Source organism: Phascolarctos cinereus, unplaced genomic scaffold (assembly GCF_003287225.1).
Source record: "Phascolarctos cinereus isolate Bilbo 61053 unplaced genomic scaffold, phaCin_HiC Scaffold_8;HRSCAF=390, whole genome shotgun sequence".
Lineage (NCBI taxonomy): Eukaryota > Metazoa > Chordata > Mammalia > Diprotodontia > Phascolarctidae > Phascolarctos > Phascolarctos cinereus.
In genome coordinates this window covers 76,304,196-76,319,502 of record NW_027556291.1, presented here as the reverse complement: position 1 = coordinate 76,319,502, position 15,307 = coordinate 76,304,196, and the positions used below count along the sequence as shown (strand labels likewise).

The following is a 15,307-nucleotide window of genomic DNA, read 5'->3' as shown; positions in this document are numbered from 1 at the left end:
CTATTAGAAAGGTATATCGGCTGGGCAGGGAGAGCAGCGCAGTTCAGAGGGGTGCACAGGCTGTAGTGAACCTGGAGTAGACCTCAGAGGACTGAATCTCATGCAGCTGTGGCAGTTTCCAGACCTCTCAACCCATGATATCCCAAAGACAACTTAGAAGGTCAGTGGGAAAAGTCTGTTTTTGCAGTGCTGAGAGGGAAGCACAGTGGTCTCAGCTCCATTTCCCTAGTGTGGCGCAGGGTAGGGGCTGCCTCCTGAGCTTCTGGCCCACAGACTGAGGGGCAATCAAGTGGCTGATCAGAAGGAGATTGCAGGTATCTCTCTGCTGGTGCAGGATTCTCTTGCTTTTCCTCTGCTTGGATCTGAGCAACAGTTCTGGGTGGCGGTCCTGGGGCGAGAAGCACTGACGTGGTGGACCTTGTGGTGGCTGTAGAAAAAAAATCCTCCTCACAGTTCCAAGGCAGAAAACAGTGCTTGTGGTCACTTATAGAACAGAGCACAGGCCAGGAAAGGAGTAAAAACCTCACCCTTGATCAGAGTCCCTTGGAAGAACTGAAAATTTACAGGTCCCTAGAAGTATCTCTGAAAACAGCTGCACAAAACCCCTGAAGCTTGGGACAGTACCTTCTCCACACTGGAAACAGACTTCTACCTTAACAAAGAGTTTATAACTTAATAATTGTCCAGGATCATGAGGAAGCAGCGCAAAAAGAGTCAGACTATATTATCTTACTTTCGTGACAAAGAAGATCAAAACACACAAGCAGAAGAAGGCCACAAAGCCAAAGCTCCCATACACACAGCCTCCAAGAAAAATATGACTTGGTTCCAGGCCATGGAAGGGCTCAAAAAGGATTTTGAGAACCAAGTAAAAGAAGTAGAGGAAAAATTGAGAGTGATGCTAAAGGAGACCCAAAAAAATACTGAAGAAAATAACACCTTAAAAAACAGCCTAATCCAAATAGCAAAAGAGGTCCAAAAAGTCAATGAATAGAAGAACGCCCTAAAAAGCAAAATTGGCCAAATGGAAAAGGAAGTCCAAAAGCTCACTGAAGAAAATACTTCCTTAAAAATTAGAATACAGTAATTGGAAGCTAGTGACTTTATGAGAAATCAAGACACTGTAAAACAAATCCAAAAGAATGAAAAATTAGAAAACAATGTGAACTATCTCATTGGAAAAGCAACTGACCTGGAAAATAGAGCCAGGAGAGAGAATTTAAAATTTTATTGGACTATCTGAAAGCCATGATAAAAAAAAAGAGCCTAGACATCATCTTTCAAGAAATTATCAAGGAAAACTTCCCTGATATTTTAGAACTAGAGGGCAAAATAGAAATGGAAGGAATCCGCCAATCACCTCCTGAAAGAGATCCCCAAAGGAAAACTCCTAGGAATATTGTAGCCAAATTCCAGAGTTCCCAGGTCAAGGAGAAAATATTGCAAGCAGCCAGAAAAAAAGAAAAATCAAGTATTGTGGAAACACAATCAGGATAACACAAGATTTAGCAGCTTCCACATTAAGGGACCAGAGGGTATGGAATATAACATTCCAGAAGGCAAAGGAGATAGGATTACAACCAAGAATCACCTACCCAGCAAAACTGAGTATAATCCTTCAGGGGAAAAAAGTGGTTATTCAATGAAATAGAGGACTTTCAAGCATTCTTGATGAAAAGACAAGAACTGAATAGAAAATTTGACTTTCAAATACAAAACTCAAGTGGAACATGAAGAGATAAACAGGAAAGAGAAATCATGAAGGACTTATTAAGGTTGAACTGTTTACATTCCTGCATGGAAAGATGATATTTATAACTCCTGAGAGCTTTGTGAGTATTAGGGTAGTTGGAGGGGAAAAAATTATATATATATGTATATACATAGATACAGAGATAGAGATAGATAGATAGATAGATAGATAGATAGATAGATAGATAGATAGAGGGCACAGGGTGAGTTGAAGATTAAGGGGTCATATATGGAAAATAAAAATAAGGGGTGAGAGAGGATTATACTGGGAGAAGCAGAAAAGGAGAGGTAGAATGGGGTAAATTATCTCACAAAAAAAAAAGAAAAGGCTCTTACAGTGGAGGGGAGACAGGTGAAGGTGAGAGGGAATGAGGGAATCTTATTCTCATAGCATTTGGATTAAGGAGTGAATAACATACACACTCAATTGGGTATGGAAAGGTCTCTTACCCTACAGAAAAATAAGGGGAGTAGGGGACAAGAGAACAGGAGAATGATAGAGAGGAGGGCATATTGGGAAAGGGATTTAATCAAAAGCAAACACTTCTAAGGAGGGACGGGTTCAAAAGAAAGACCAAAATAAATGTTGGGGGTGGGATAGGATTCAGGGAAATAGAGTTAGTTTTTCACAACATGACTACCATGGAAGTATTTTGCATAACTGCACATGTATAACCTATATTGAGTTGCTTGCCTTTTAAATGTGGATGGGTAGGGAGGGAGGAAGGGAGAAAATTGAGAAACCGAAGTTTTAAAAACACATATTTAAAAAAAATGTTTTCACATGCAACTGGTAAATAAGAAATACAGCAAATGGGGTACAGAAATCTATCCTGCCCTACAGGAAAGCAGAAGAGGAAGGAGATAAGAGAAGGAGGGGGAGAGAAAGAAGGGAGGGTAGACTAGGGGAATGGATACTCAGAATGCATGCCATCTTGGGGTGCGGGTAGGGGTGAGATGGGGTGAAAATTTGGAACAGAAAATGTTGTGGAAGTAAATGTTGAAAAGTAAAAAAAAATTTAAAGAAAAAAAAAGAAAAAGAAAAAAAGAAACAGCCCCAGACTAGTCATTAGGACCTGGGGTTGTAACTCTGATCTCCTGAACAACTTATTTCTTGTCTTTGCTTTTGTCTTTATCTTTTACTTTCCTGTCTTCATCTTAAAAATGGGCCATTTGTTCTCAATTATCTCTAACATTCCTTACAGCTCTACCATGCTTTGTTCCAAGGTCCCTTCAAGATCTAACATTCTATGTCCTATGTGCTCACTGCCTCTGCAGGTGTGACTCTGCTTGAGGGGCTCTTCCATCTCTAATATTGTGGAGGCTCTTTTCAACTCAACATTCCCTGTTCTCTGGTTAGAAAAAAAGAAGTCACAGTGTGGAACTCTCTTTGAGAAACTCATTCACTCCAATTCTTTGAGAATGCTAAAGGCATCATTGTGCCATTTGAATAGAGGACAGTGCTTCTAATAGGGGCCTGGTGTAGTGATCAGAGAGTTGGATTTGAATTCAGGAAGACCTGAGTTCAAATCAATCCACACACAGGTCACAGCTGTGTGACCCTAGGGAAGTCACTTAACCTCTCTGTGTCTCAGATTCCTTATCTGCACAGTGAGATAGAAACTGGATTCACTGGTCTCTAAGGTACCTTCCAGCTCTAACATCTAAGATCCTTCCATCCTCTAATTATGTAAGTTCACCTTCTCCACAAAGTCACCAACACACAAAGAGGTGGAGGGGGATTACATTAATTTTACTGGGAAAGGAAGAAGGGTTCTAATGGACTCCAATTCATTAATATGGCCAAAAATATCCCAATCCAAATCTAGGTTGATTCTGGAGTGCCACAGTCTGTCTGGGGCAGGAGCAATCAATATTTATATGCTGGTTTAGATATGCTAAATTTTGTACTAAAAGAAGATTGTGTGAAGGAGCCTACCCAGCAATCCTGACCACAGAGTTTCTCCTGTGTGAACCAGGGCTGGGCAGGGAGCATAAAGTCCAACTGGAGTCTTTCAGAGAGAGAAAGAGAAACCTGCCTGAGCTGATTGAGAGAAGCAGCAGGGAGCTGCCTTGAGGAAAGGCTTGAAATCTGGAGAGGAGGAGGGGTTGGTCAAGTTAATCCCGCTTTGTGGCAGCCCAGGCTGGTGAAAACATTTGGGGAGGGGGAAAGGGCTGGGAGGGCAAAGAGGAGTTTCACCTAGCAGGGCTGCAGTCCTAGAATCATGGCATCTTCCAATCACAAACCCCCAGAGCTTGAGGGGACTGCAGATGCCATCCAGGCTTGAGTGTCAACCCCTGTAGACCATTCAGAACTCGTAAGCATCCAGCCAATGTTAGAGAACTCAGGCCTTTCCTCCTGAGATAGCCTCTTCCACTTTGGGGCAGCTGCCTCATGGAGGGACAGCAGTGATTTCAGCCTGATCCCCCTCCCTCCTCCCAACTAGAGAGAGTACTCCAACCTTCTCAATCCTCTCTCCCCTCTCCCCACCACAGAGGGCTAAAAGTGTCATGTCTGGGTATCAAGGCATCCTGTCCACAAGGATCCATCCTTGGAACCAGTCCTGAAAGAGATGTCAAAGGTGGGTCTGGAACCCCAGAGAGGTCAAGTGAATTGTCATAGTCACTCAGGTAACTAGAACCTTAGGAAGTCAGAGACAGGATTCCAAAACAGGCCTTCTGACTCCAACCACACTGTACTGTCCATTACATGGCAGCTGTCTATCCCTTCAAGGAGTGAAGAAAGATGTAAACAGGCTTAAACAATGTCCAGTTGTAGAGGATCTATCTACATGGGTAAGCCTGGCTAAGGACTGCACTGGGGAGGAAGAAGTTGGGGTGCTGGAGGGAAGGCCCTCCTCTCCATGAGATCAGATCTAAACTTGGTTCCTTCCAGGACCAAGGCTCAAAAGGTCAATCAGACCAAGTAGGGAGGCTACAGGAAGAGTGGTTCAGATGATGACTGGGGTTAACGGGACTGGTCCCAGGTACCTGCAGGCTCAAGACTTCTTTAATGACCAAGGCAGTGACCTCCAGAGAGCCTTGTAGAGAGGAGGGAAGTAGAATTGGAAGTTCATAGATTTAAAGTGGAGGAGGCCCTTGGAATATCATCTTACCTCCAGAAAGAAGGAGCAGCTTTTCAAGGGGATTCACAGAATATTTAGCAAATAATGATATCATCCCATCAGTGAAATTACAAAAGTGTTGGTCTACCTTTGGAAAAGGAAAATTGATCTTTTTAATTTTAGTTATACTGAGAATATGTGGTAGAATGTTTTGCATTTCATACTAAAGAAGAACATGGGAAGGTTTACTGAAAATCCAAGGGGGTAAAGGGCTCGAAAAGCTAAGGAATCCCTGCTTTGAACCAACCATATGAACCAATGCACAGAGGAGGAAGGACATGGAGCTCAGGCCTGACTCGAAACAGTTTCTGGTGCATTTCTATAGCCAAGCACAAGGCGGTAGGCTCCCCAACTTTGGCCCTCTGTTCCCCTAGGGCACACAGTCAAGCTGTGTCACTAGCAGTGCATAAACAAGGGAAGCAACACAATTTCTACTGAGGGTAAAACCGGATGGCAATCCCAAGAAATGTGAACTTCCTTAGAGAAGATCCAGTTTGGGCATATCTTCCCCTCTTTTTTCTTAACTATTACTTTAAAATGAAGTTATTATTTATTATTAACATTTTTTTTATATTTTGAGTTCCATATTCTCTCCTTCTAACCCCTCCTCTGACCACTGAGAGACAAGCAACATATTAATTATAAAATTGAAATCATGCCAAACCCATTTCCATATTAGCCATATGAAAAAGCAAGAAAAATAAATTGAAAAATTATACTGCAGTTTGCATTTAGTGTTCACCAGTTCTCTCTCTGGAGGAGGATAACATTTTTTCATCATGTGTCCTTTGGAACTCTCTTGATCTTTGTATTGATCAAAGCAGCTAAGTCTTTCACAGATGATCATCATTATAACATGGCTAATTCTGCTCATAATGAGTACACAGTAATACTCCATCATAATCACACACCACAACTTGTTCAGCCATTCCCCCAGTTAAGGAGCATCTCCTCAGTTTCCAATTCTTTGCCACCACAAAAAGAGTTGTACAAATATTTTTGTATGTATACGTCCTTTTCCTTTCCCTTTGAAATCTTTGGATACAGACCTTGTAGTGTTATTGCTGGGTCAAAGGGTACTACACAGTTGTATAGCCCTCTGGCCATAGTTCCAAATTGCTCTAAAGAATGGTGAGACTAGCAGATGACTTCTCCAACAATTCATTAGTGTGCTTATTTTCTTTCATCCCCTCCAGCATGTGTCATTTCTGATAGATGTGAGGTGCTACCTGAGAGTTGTTTTCATTTGCATTTCTCCAAAAATGAATGATTTAGAAAATTCTTTCATAAAATTGTAGATAGCTTGGATTTCTTCTTCTGAAAGCTCCCTCTTCATATCCCTAGACTACTGATCAGGTGGAGAACGTCTTTTATTTTCTTCCATCCTATCCCATTTATCTATTCTCTCCTTTGACCCTGTCCCTCCTCAAAAGTGTTTGCTTCTGATTACCTCTTCCCCCAGTCTGCCCTCCTTTCTATTAGGGACCTGCTTATCCCCTTCCCTCTTACTTGCCTTTAGGGTAAGATAAATTTCCGTACCAATTGAGTATGTATGTTATTACCTCCTTAAGCTCAATCCTATGTGAGTAAGGTTCACTCATTCCCTCTCACCTCCCCCCACTTCCCTCCACTGTAAAAGATTTTTCTGGCCTCTTTTATGTGATGCCCCGACCTGCAGGGCCAGTATACGTGGGGGGTCGAGGAGGACCCTGGCTGAAGGGAATGGGTGAAAAGGAGGAGTGAGACCAAAAGGATGGTAGGCAAGGTCTAATTTTATTTTTGAGCGTTACAAGCTTATATAGGGCAAAAGCGGGGAGGGGCAAAAGGGGAAAATGGGCCTCCGGGACTTTCCAGGGGCGGTGTGGCGACATCTTGCGGTTAGCCCTGACAGGAACACGTTATGGTACGGTTTGTCCCGGAACAAGCTGCTTGGGGTGTGGTAATCTCACGGGGTTAGGGGCCCACTACCAGGTGCTGGCCTCCAGCATGTCCCCCATTTTGTATTTAAAATAGCAGGTGAGAGGCCTGTCTTAGGCTATGAGGTCGGCCTCCATGTTCAAAGCGCATTAGTGGCAGTGGTCCCTGTCTTAGGCTAAGCGAGGGGACCCCACGATGTAACCCATCATGGCCTCACTCTATTCCCGTCATGGGGAAACAACTGCAGCCGCGCTGATCTTTTTTTTGAAACATGGGACCTCAATATTCCCGTCATGGGCTCTCTCACAGCTGCCAGATCACTTTTTATCCTTAATATTTCTCCACCACCGCGAGCAGCGAGATTCCGGATGCACGAGCTTCGAGAACTGGAGACCCTCTTCCATGGTATCAGTAGGATCTTCTGACGAAGCAAGTTGGTGGTAATGGATATTGACGGTGTTTTTAAGAGAAGCCTCAATCTGCGTCTTAATGAAAGAGGTTAGTCTGGTAAAGGCCCAAGGTCCAAAAGAAAAAAGTAGGAGGAGACCAATTAAAGGTCCAAGAAGAGGGAGGAGGTATGGGAGGACTCCATTCAAGCCACTCCAGAGGGGATTTTCAAAAAGTTTTCTGCGTCTTTCAATCAGATCCTCTTGCAGTTTTTTGATTTTATCCCGCACTATCCCAGATTTATTTGCATAGAAGCAACATTTTTCTTGTAGGGCTAAGCAAATTCCCCCTTGTTCTGCCGTGAGTAAATCTAGGCCCCTCCTATTCTGAAGAACGACTCCCGCCAGGGAGTCAATTTGGTCTTGAAGGTCATTTATCGTCCCCGAGAGGGTTTGCACATCATTAAGAAATTGATGGGATAGTTTTGTATATGAATCAACAGCAACTCCTATGCCGGCAGAGCCGGTAGCGAGTGCCCCTGTAATCCCAAGGCCAACAAGGAGGGGGATAAATGCAACAGCCCTCTTGGGTCTTCCAGTAATATAATCAAAACTGGGCAGTGGGACAGGCTCATCTCCCGGAATGATGTCGATATCAGGGAGGATTGAAATTTGTGTGCAGAGTCCTGTCCAATTCTGGGGGAGAGCAGAGTAGGCCATATTTCCCCCACAGGCGAAAAGTTGTCCCGGCAGGGGACAGAGAGGTTCCTGTGAGGTATAGTTTTTGACTTCAGAGCAATTAGCAAAGGTAGCAAAACCAACATCAATATCAGCAGTGGAATTCTGAAATGGGGCTTGGATACAAGGAGAGGGGCGGAGACCAACAGGTTGTACCTTAAAAGGTGGACTAAGTGTGCAATTTGTGGATGTGGAGCCATTTTTGGACATCAAAGCTATGGGCATAGGTGTGCCAAGGGCCATACACAGCCAGCAATCGGCAGCCAAATCAGGGTTAGAGTAATTAAGGGCCTTAAGTGTTGCTTCAAGGATTTCTGAAGTTTGGACATCTAGGTCCGTTCCCCGGGGTTTGGGCAGTGCAAGTGGATGGTAATGGAGGGGGATACATACTCTTAATTATTTCATTTATTCGTTCCCTAACCTCATGTTCCCTAATTTGGTCTGTAGGGCCACCCCCATCAGAGATATGGACAGGTGCATGAAGGGGCCAACAGACATTTTTTCCAATATTTTCTTTACGACAGGAAGCCTGAGCATACTTATTGGTACTTCCACGTAGGCCTTGGCTAGTTATATGCGCCCAGTCCCCTCCTGTGGAGCCACCATATTCTCTTTCCTGTATTGTAGTAAGATAGACTGTTCCTGAGCTGCCACTGCACTGCTGGGTAGAACTATAGCATGTGGAGTGCAAGGCCTCAAGGTAGTTGCAATCACTGGGGCAAGGCCCGGGCTGGCCACCATTCGGAGGGATAACTCGGGGCTTCCTTACGCATTCCCACTTGGGTTTGGAGACGCCCGTGATAGAATGACGGTAGGCGAGGTAGGCTGTCTTTTCCCCGCAGTCCACTTCTTGCGTGTAGGTGGCGGGACGGACAGTGAACGTGCCCCCGCCGCAGTCACAAGGGCTTCCAAAGAGGGCACGGCTGAGCGCTACTGGGTCAGGAGATTGAAAACCACCGTGGCTCCCACGGAACAGGAGGAAAATTACGAGGATCGTCATTTTCTGTAAAACAGAGAAAGAAAACAGAGGTGTCTCAGGGGGGTGTGGTTCCCTGGACGGCATTATGAGTTTCTGGCTTGTCCATCAACCTAATCAGCCTTTCAGGCAACCATCTAGCATTTTGGCACTTTGAGTCATAAATACAAGCATGGCCTTTGCCCCAGATTAACACAGGATCAGGGCCCTGCCATTTGCCAAGCAGGGGATCTTTCCATTTTGCCTGAGCGTAGGTTTGGGCCGTAGTGGAATGCCAAAGGCGGTCTGCGGCACTCTTTGCCGCAGTGTCCAGAGTGAGAAAATTTAAAACAAAAAGAGCGTGATTGAGCAATGTTTTGGCATTGCCAGCTCTGGGATAAAGAACTTCCCTCCCTGATTGTAATTTCAGGATCATGTTTTTCAGTGTCTGATGGGCCCTTTCCACAATTCCTTGCCCTTGAGGATTATAGGGTATACCAGTAACATGCTTAATATGCAACTGTGTACAAAAAGATCTGAAAGAAGAACTGGTATAACCAGGGCCATTATCTGTCTTAAGAATTTTGGGCTGCGGGAGGACCGCCAAGGCACTAAGGAGGTGATTAATGACATGTTTGGTGGCCTCTCCAGGTTGCAGGGTGGCAAAAATGAAGCCACTGAAGGTATCAATGGACACATGAACATATTTAAGCCGACCAAAAGGGGGATAGTGAGTGACATCCATTTGCCAAAGTTCCCCGGGGATAAGACCTCGGGGATTGATGCCATTATGAGGTTCAGGAAGGAGGGTCAGGCAACCAGGGCACTGTTTCACAATCTGTCTGGCTTGTTCCCGGGTTATAGGGAACTTGAGACGAAGCGTATGGGCATTCAGGTGATGCAGCTTGTGGGCTTGTGTGGCAGCCTCAACAGGGGAGGCAGACAGAGCAAGCAGAATGCGACGAGTTACTTGATCAACCTGATCATTCCCTTCAGAAAGAGGACCGGGGAGGTCGGAATGGGCACGAATATGACCAATGAAAAAGGGGTGATCGCGGGAGAGAATTAGAAGCTGAAGAGTGGCAAAAAGAGGAGACGCATTAGTGGAGGGACGGATATACGGGACGGTTTCCAATAGAGGGACTGACTGTGCAATATAGGAACTATCAGTATAAACATTGAGGGGGCCCGAGACAGATTCAAAAACCTTAATGACCGCTGCGAGCTCTACCAGCTGCGCGGAGGTGAAAGGGGTGTCAAAAGAGGTGACCTGTCCATCAACACTAAAGGCTGCCTTCCCTGTGGCGGAGCCATCAGTGAACGCCAAATGGGCGCTCTCTATGGGCTCCGCTTTGGTGATCCTTGGGAAGACCACGGGTGTTTTCTGAAAGAACTGAATGAGCTTATCTGAGGGATAATGATTGTCTATAGCTCCCATATAGGAAATGCAATTAACTGCCCAATCATCATCATTCTGAAGCAGCCATTGAATCTGCGAAGCAGTGTAGGGGCAAACAATATGATCTGGTTCTCGACCAAAAAGTCGAAGGGCTGCCTCTCGGCCGAGGCGCAGGAGCCCTGCCGTTAAATGCGGGTAGGAAGAAAGGATCTTTGTAGGTGTGGCTGGCATATGAATCCAGAATAACGGATGTCCCTGCCATAACAATCCAGTGGGAGAAAAAGTGGTGGAAAAAATTAAGAACCAAAGAGGTTTTTGAGGAGCGTAATAGCCAATATGTTGTTCATGAATGGCTTGCTCAATTAAGGCAAGGGCCTTACGGGCCTCCGGCGTGAGAGAGCGGGGTGAATTTGGATCGGAGTCTCCTTTAAGAATATCAAACAAGGGTCGCAGTTCCCCTGTAGTGATCTTAAGATATGGCCGAAGCCAATTCAATTCTCCCAGTAATTTTTGGAAATCATTAAGGGAGCAAAGGTGACTCACTCGTAGGCGAACCTTCTGGGAGAGAATGCGATTCGTCAAGAGTTCAAATCCCAAGAACAGCTGGGGGGGGCAGGTTTGCACTTTATCAGGGGAAATATTAAGGCCCCGATATTCCAACGCCTTAATGAGCTCCTGTGATACCTGAGTCAATTCCTCATTATTTGGTCCTGCAAGGAGGATATCGTCCATATAATGGATAATATAAAGCTTGGGATACTGCAAGCGGAAAGGATCAATTGTTTGGGCAACATATTTTTGGCACAGCGTAGGGCTATTAGCCATGCCTTGTGGCAAAACTTTCCACTGAAAGCGCGGAGAAGGGCCCACACAATTGGTAATAGGAACACTAAAAGCGAAGCGCTGACAATCGGAAGGGTGGAGGGGAATGGAAAAGAAGCAATCCTTAAGATCAATTGTAATCTTAGAAAAATCTTGCGGTATGGCTACAGGGGAGGGGAGCCCAGGTTGAAGGGCCCCCATAGGAATCATAGTTTTATTGACGGCCCGTAAATCATGTAAGAGTCGCCATTTACCTGATCTTTTTTGGATAACAAAAATGGGCGTGTTCCACGGGGATGTAGATGGTTCTATGTGACCTGCAGCTAGTTGCTCCTGCACTAAAGCAAGCGCTGCCTCCAGTTTTTTCTTGGGTAAGGGCCACTGGTCTACCCAGACGGGTAGGTCATTTCTCCACGAGATCCTATCTGCCTGGAGTGCAGGAGGACCCGTGGCCCTCACGAAAAATGGTTCTGATTATCTGGGCTCTCACAACCAAGGCCTGCTCGTCCTTTTCTCCCTTCAGCAACAATGGGGGACAGTTGCCCTTGACCTTTCTTGCCTAATCCTTGCCCTGGGAGAAATCCCTGGGAGAGCATTTGACGGGTCACAACGGTATTTGGGCTGCACATAATTACCCCCATCTGTGAAAGAATGTCCCTTCCCCATAAGTTGACAGGTAAGCCGGGGATCACAAAAGGCCGAACAGTCCCTTTATTTCCTTCTTTGTCTTGCCAAGGCAGCCATTGAGAGCTCTGTAGGGTATTGTGGGATTGACCTATGCCCTGCAAGTGTGTCATGGATGGTTGAAGGGGCCACGAAGATGGCCAACTGTCTTTTGAGATAACAGTCGAGTCAGCTCCTGAATCTAATATTCCTTCAAAAAGCCTGCCTTGAATAAAAAGCGTAAGCATGGGGCGGTCTTGGGAAATGGCCTGGACCCAATAGATGTCTGAGGAACCAGGCTTGGAGTGGCCTCTAACAGTGGCGAGAGCAGGGTATGGAGTCTGTAGGGGGAGCGGGAGAGCCTGCGCAAGGCGTTGTCCCTGACGGACAGTGAGGGGCCCTTTCAGGGTTGAGGCAAGTATCTGAATTTCCCCCGTGTAATCACTATCCACAATGGAGGGGTGAATCATGAGGCCATTAATAGTAGCGGAGGCGCGACCAAGGATGAAAAAATAGAAGTCAGGGGGCGGGGGGCCAAAGATGCCTGTAGGAATAATATGGACGCCACCCTCGGGAGTCAATACTGAGGTGGAGGCGGCACACAAGTCCACCCCTGCGCTTCCTGCAGTGGCTCTGAAGAGTGGGATGTGGAGTGGGGTGTGGACTGGCTGATCCCCGAGGCCCGAACAAAGGGGGTCGACTGGGGGGCCCGGGGCTGGCCCCTCCGACCGTTTCCCTGTAAAGGGTGGCCATGAACGTCTGTAGTTGAGCGGCAGGTATTTGCCCAGTGTTTCCCTTTCCTACACCGAGGGCAGAGGGTGGAGGGTTGGGAAGCCTTATTGCTGATTGGAGCGGAGGGAGTGTCAGGGGCACTAGGGCACTGTCGGGCAAAATGGCCAGGTTGACCACACCGGAAGCATGCCTTTTGGGAGTCCCCGGTTTGGAGAGCTGCCCCTATGGCCAGATGTACGGCCTGGGACATTTTGGTAGTGAAGGGATCTACATCTCTGCACATACGTATCATTTCCTCTAATGTTTTATCTCTCCACTTCCCGCGTAAGGCAGACCGACAGGCATTGTTAGCATTTTCATATGCTAAGCGTCTCACAAGCTGATCATTAGACGCTTCTTGCCCTAAGGTTCGTTCAGTTGCTTCCAAGAGCCTACTAACATACTCAGAGAAATCTTCCTGAGTTCCTTGTACGATCTTATTAAGCGGAGCAAGGGGGGATCCAGAAGTGGGCAAGGCACGCCAAGCCGCGAATGCAGCATTGGCGGTTTGCGCCAAGAGGCCTATTGGGAGGCAGCGTTGTTTGGCCTCCTCTGCGTATTTCCCTTGACCACTCAACTTCTCATAAGTCCACTTTAAAGCGGGGGAGCCAGGGGATTTTTGGTTGGCTGTAGCCATGGATTGGCAGCGGTCGAAGAAATCTGCTTTCCATGTCAAGAACTGCCCCCTTGAAAGGACTGCCTGTACTACACGAAGCCATTCTGCCGGCAAGAGATATCCTCCGCGGGACATAGATTCAAGAGCTGAGAGGGTGAACGGGGCGTTAGGACCATAGGACTTGACGGCGGCGTTAAGATCCTTAATCCCTTTGAACTGCAATCTCCTATATTCTAACCGCTGTCCTTCCTTTTTTCCAATTGCCCATTCCTCTTCTTCTATTTTTCCACTATCCTGTCCCTCCCCCTCTCCCTCGTCCTCTTCCCCTTCTTCCTCACTTTCTTCATCTCCCTCCCCTTCACTGGCAGAAACTTCCTTGGGGTCGTTGTGTGAGGAGTCAGGCTGACGAGACCGGGTCATAACAGGGAATATCATGGGCTGTGCCTTGTTAGATTTTCTATCTCTAGCACTGGCTCTGATCTTTTTCAGGGGTTTCTGATGTAACTGCGACCTATTGGGGGAAAAAATGACAGAATTCTGGAGGGAGTGTTGCAGGGAACTCAGTTCCGAAGAGAGTTGTGCATATTGCTTTTGTAGATCTAAGACTTCTCGGAGCTCCTTAACTTGAGTGGAGAGTTGACTTCTGGCGGATGTGAGGGCTGAGGAAGTGGGAATGGGGGGCAAAAGCGCAGGAGCGCAAGTCTGGGATATGTAGGGAGGGGGTAGGTACTGGGGAGTTATGGGCCAGTCCGGGTTATTATATCGGGCGGCTTCTTCCTCCAGTTCCGCCTCGTCCCCGGGATCTAGAGTATCAGGGTCAGGATCTCCTAAAGGAGGAGTTTTGTGTTTTGCAATTATAGGCAGTGTTAAAGGTTCAGTAGCCGGGACCGTTTCCACAGGGAGGGGAGGATAAAGAGGCTTTGGAGGTTCCGGCGGAATGGTAATGACCACGGAGGGGGGTCTAGGGGGACTTTTTCCCACTGATTCTAATGACTTTGTAGAGGCGGTTCGTGATAAAGGGCGCTGTAGCGATTTAACAGAAGCTGCCCGCGACAAGGGGCGTAAACAAAACTCTGCCACCGAAAGGAGTTGGCGCTTGCCTGGGTCCCCAGGGGCAGATTCCACTATGTCTCTGATGATACCCCAGTAAGAAAAAGCCGAGGGAGGGACCGCCTCTGGCCCTTCAGTTTGCAACTTTCTATTGAGGTCTCTCCCGACCTTCTGCCACTTTCCCGGATGAATATCTGGGCCGGTAACCATAAACCAAGGGCAGACCTCATCTACAAAAAGAAAGAATTTCAAAAGGTCCTTTTTCTTAACTTTAACTCCTCTCTCCTTAAGGGCATGCTTAAGGTCTTGGATAAAGACCTGCTCCTTAGAAAGGTTGGAACCCATGATTAGAATGAGGCGGACGAAAACTCAACTTACCAAAACGCAGGGGCTCTTCATGAGCGATGAGAAGGAGGGGGTCGCGACGAATCGTTTCTCAATGCTGGTCCGCCTGGCAGAAGTCCGAACCTCGAGCCCCACGTTGGGCGCCACTTGCCCCGACCTGCAGGGCCAGTATACGTGGGGGGTCGAGGAGGACCCTGGCTGAAGGGAATGGGTGAAAAGGAGGAGTGAGACCAAAAGGATGGTAGGCAAGGTCTAATTTTATTTTTGAGCGTTACAAGCTTATATAGGGCAAAAGCGGGGAGGGGCAAAAGGGGAAAATGGGCCTCCGGGACTTTCCAGGGGCGGTGTGGCGACATCTTGCGGTTAGCCCTGACAGGAACACGTTATGGTACGGTTTGTCCCGGAACAAGCTGCTTGGGGTGTGGTAATCTCACGGGGTTAGGGGCCCACTACCAGGTGCTGGCCTCCAGCAATGTGAGATAATTTATGCTCTTTTACCTTGACCTTTCTCCTTCTCCCAGTACATTCCTCCTTCATTTCTTAATTTTATTTTTTGGATATCATCCCTTCATAGTCAAGTCACCCTGTGCTATGTGTCTCTATATATATTCCCTCCAGCTACCCTAATAATGAGAGAAGCCTTATAGGTTTCAAGTATCATTTTTCCATGTAGAAATGTCAACAGCTCAACTTTAATAAGTCCCTTATGATTTCTCTTTCTTGTTTACCTTTTCATGTTTTTCTTGAGGCTTGTTTGCAAAAGTCAGT

General features: G+C 46.6%; 1 protein-coding gene across 2 annotated transcripts; it reads right to left on the bottom strand.

The window, feature by feature from the left end:
* Window positions 1–6,631: 6,631 nt before the first annotated feature.
* Window positions 6,632–15,007, bottom strand: LOC110203968 (syncytin-2-like). 2 transcript variants are annotated; one of them, XM_020980361.2, is made up of 2 exons: window positions 14,573–15,007; window positions 6,632–8,921 (listed from the first exon to the last, which is right to left on the bottom strand). In XM_020980361.2, exon 2 carries the CDS (start codon window positions 8,159–8,161, stop codon window positions 7,112–7,114), a length of 1,050 nt encoding a protein of 349 aa, XP_020836020.1. In that variant the 5' UTR covers window positions 8,162–8,921; window positions 14,573–15,007; the 3' UTR covers window positions 6,632–7,111. The 2 variants fall into 2 exon arrangements, with proteins under 2 accessions (XP_020836020.1, XP_078004004.1); XM_078147878.1 differs by having other exon boundaries at window positions 8,112–8,921.
* Between the last annotated feature and the right edge of the window lie 300 nt (window positions 15,008–15,307).

What these genes read in the sequence shown, in the direction of transcription:
- LOC110203968 (XM_020980361.2), bottom strand. Translation starts at nt 8,161, where the DNA reads ATGGCCCTTGGCACACCTATGCCCATAGCTTTGATGTCCAAAAATGGC.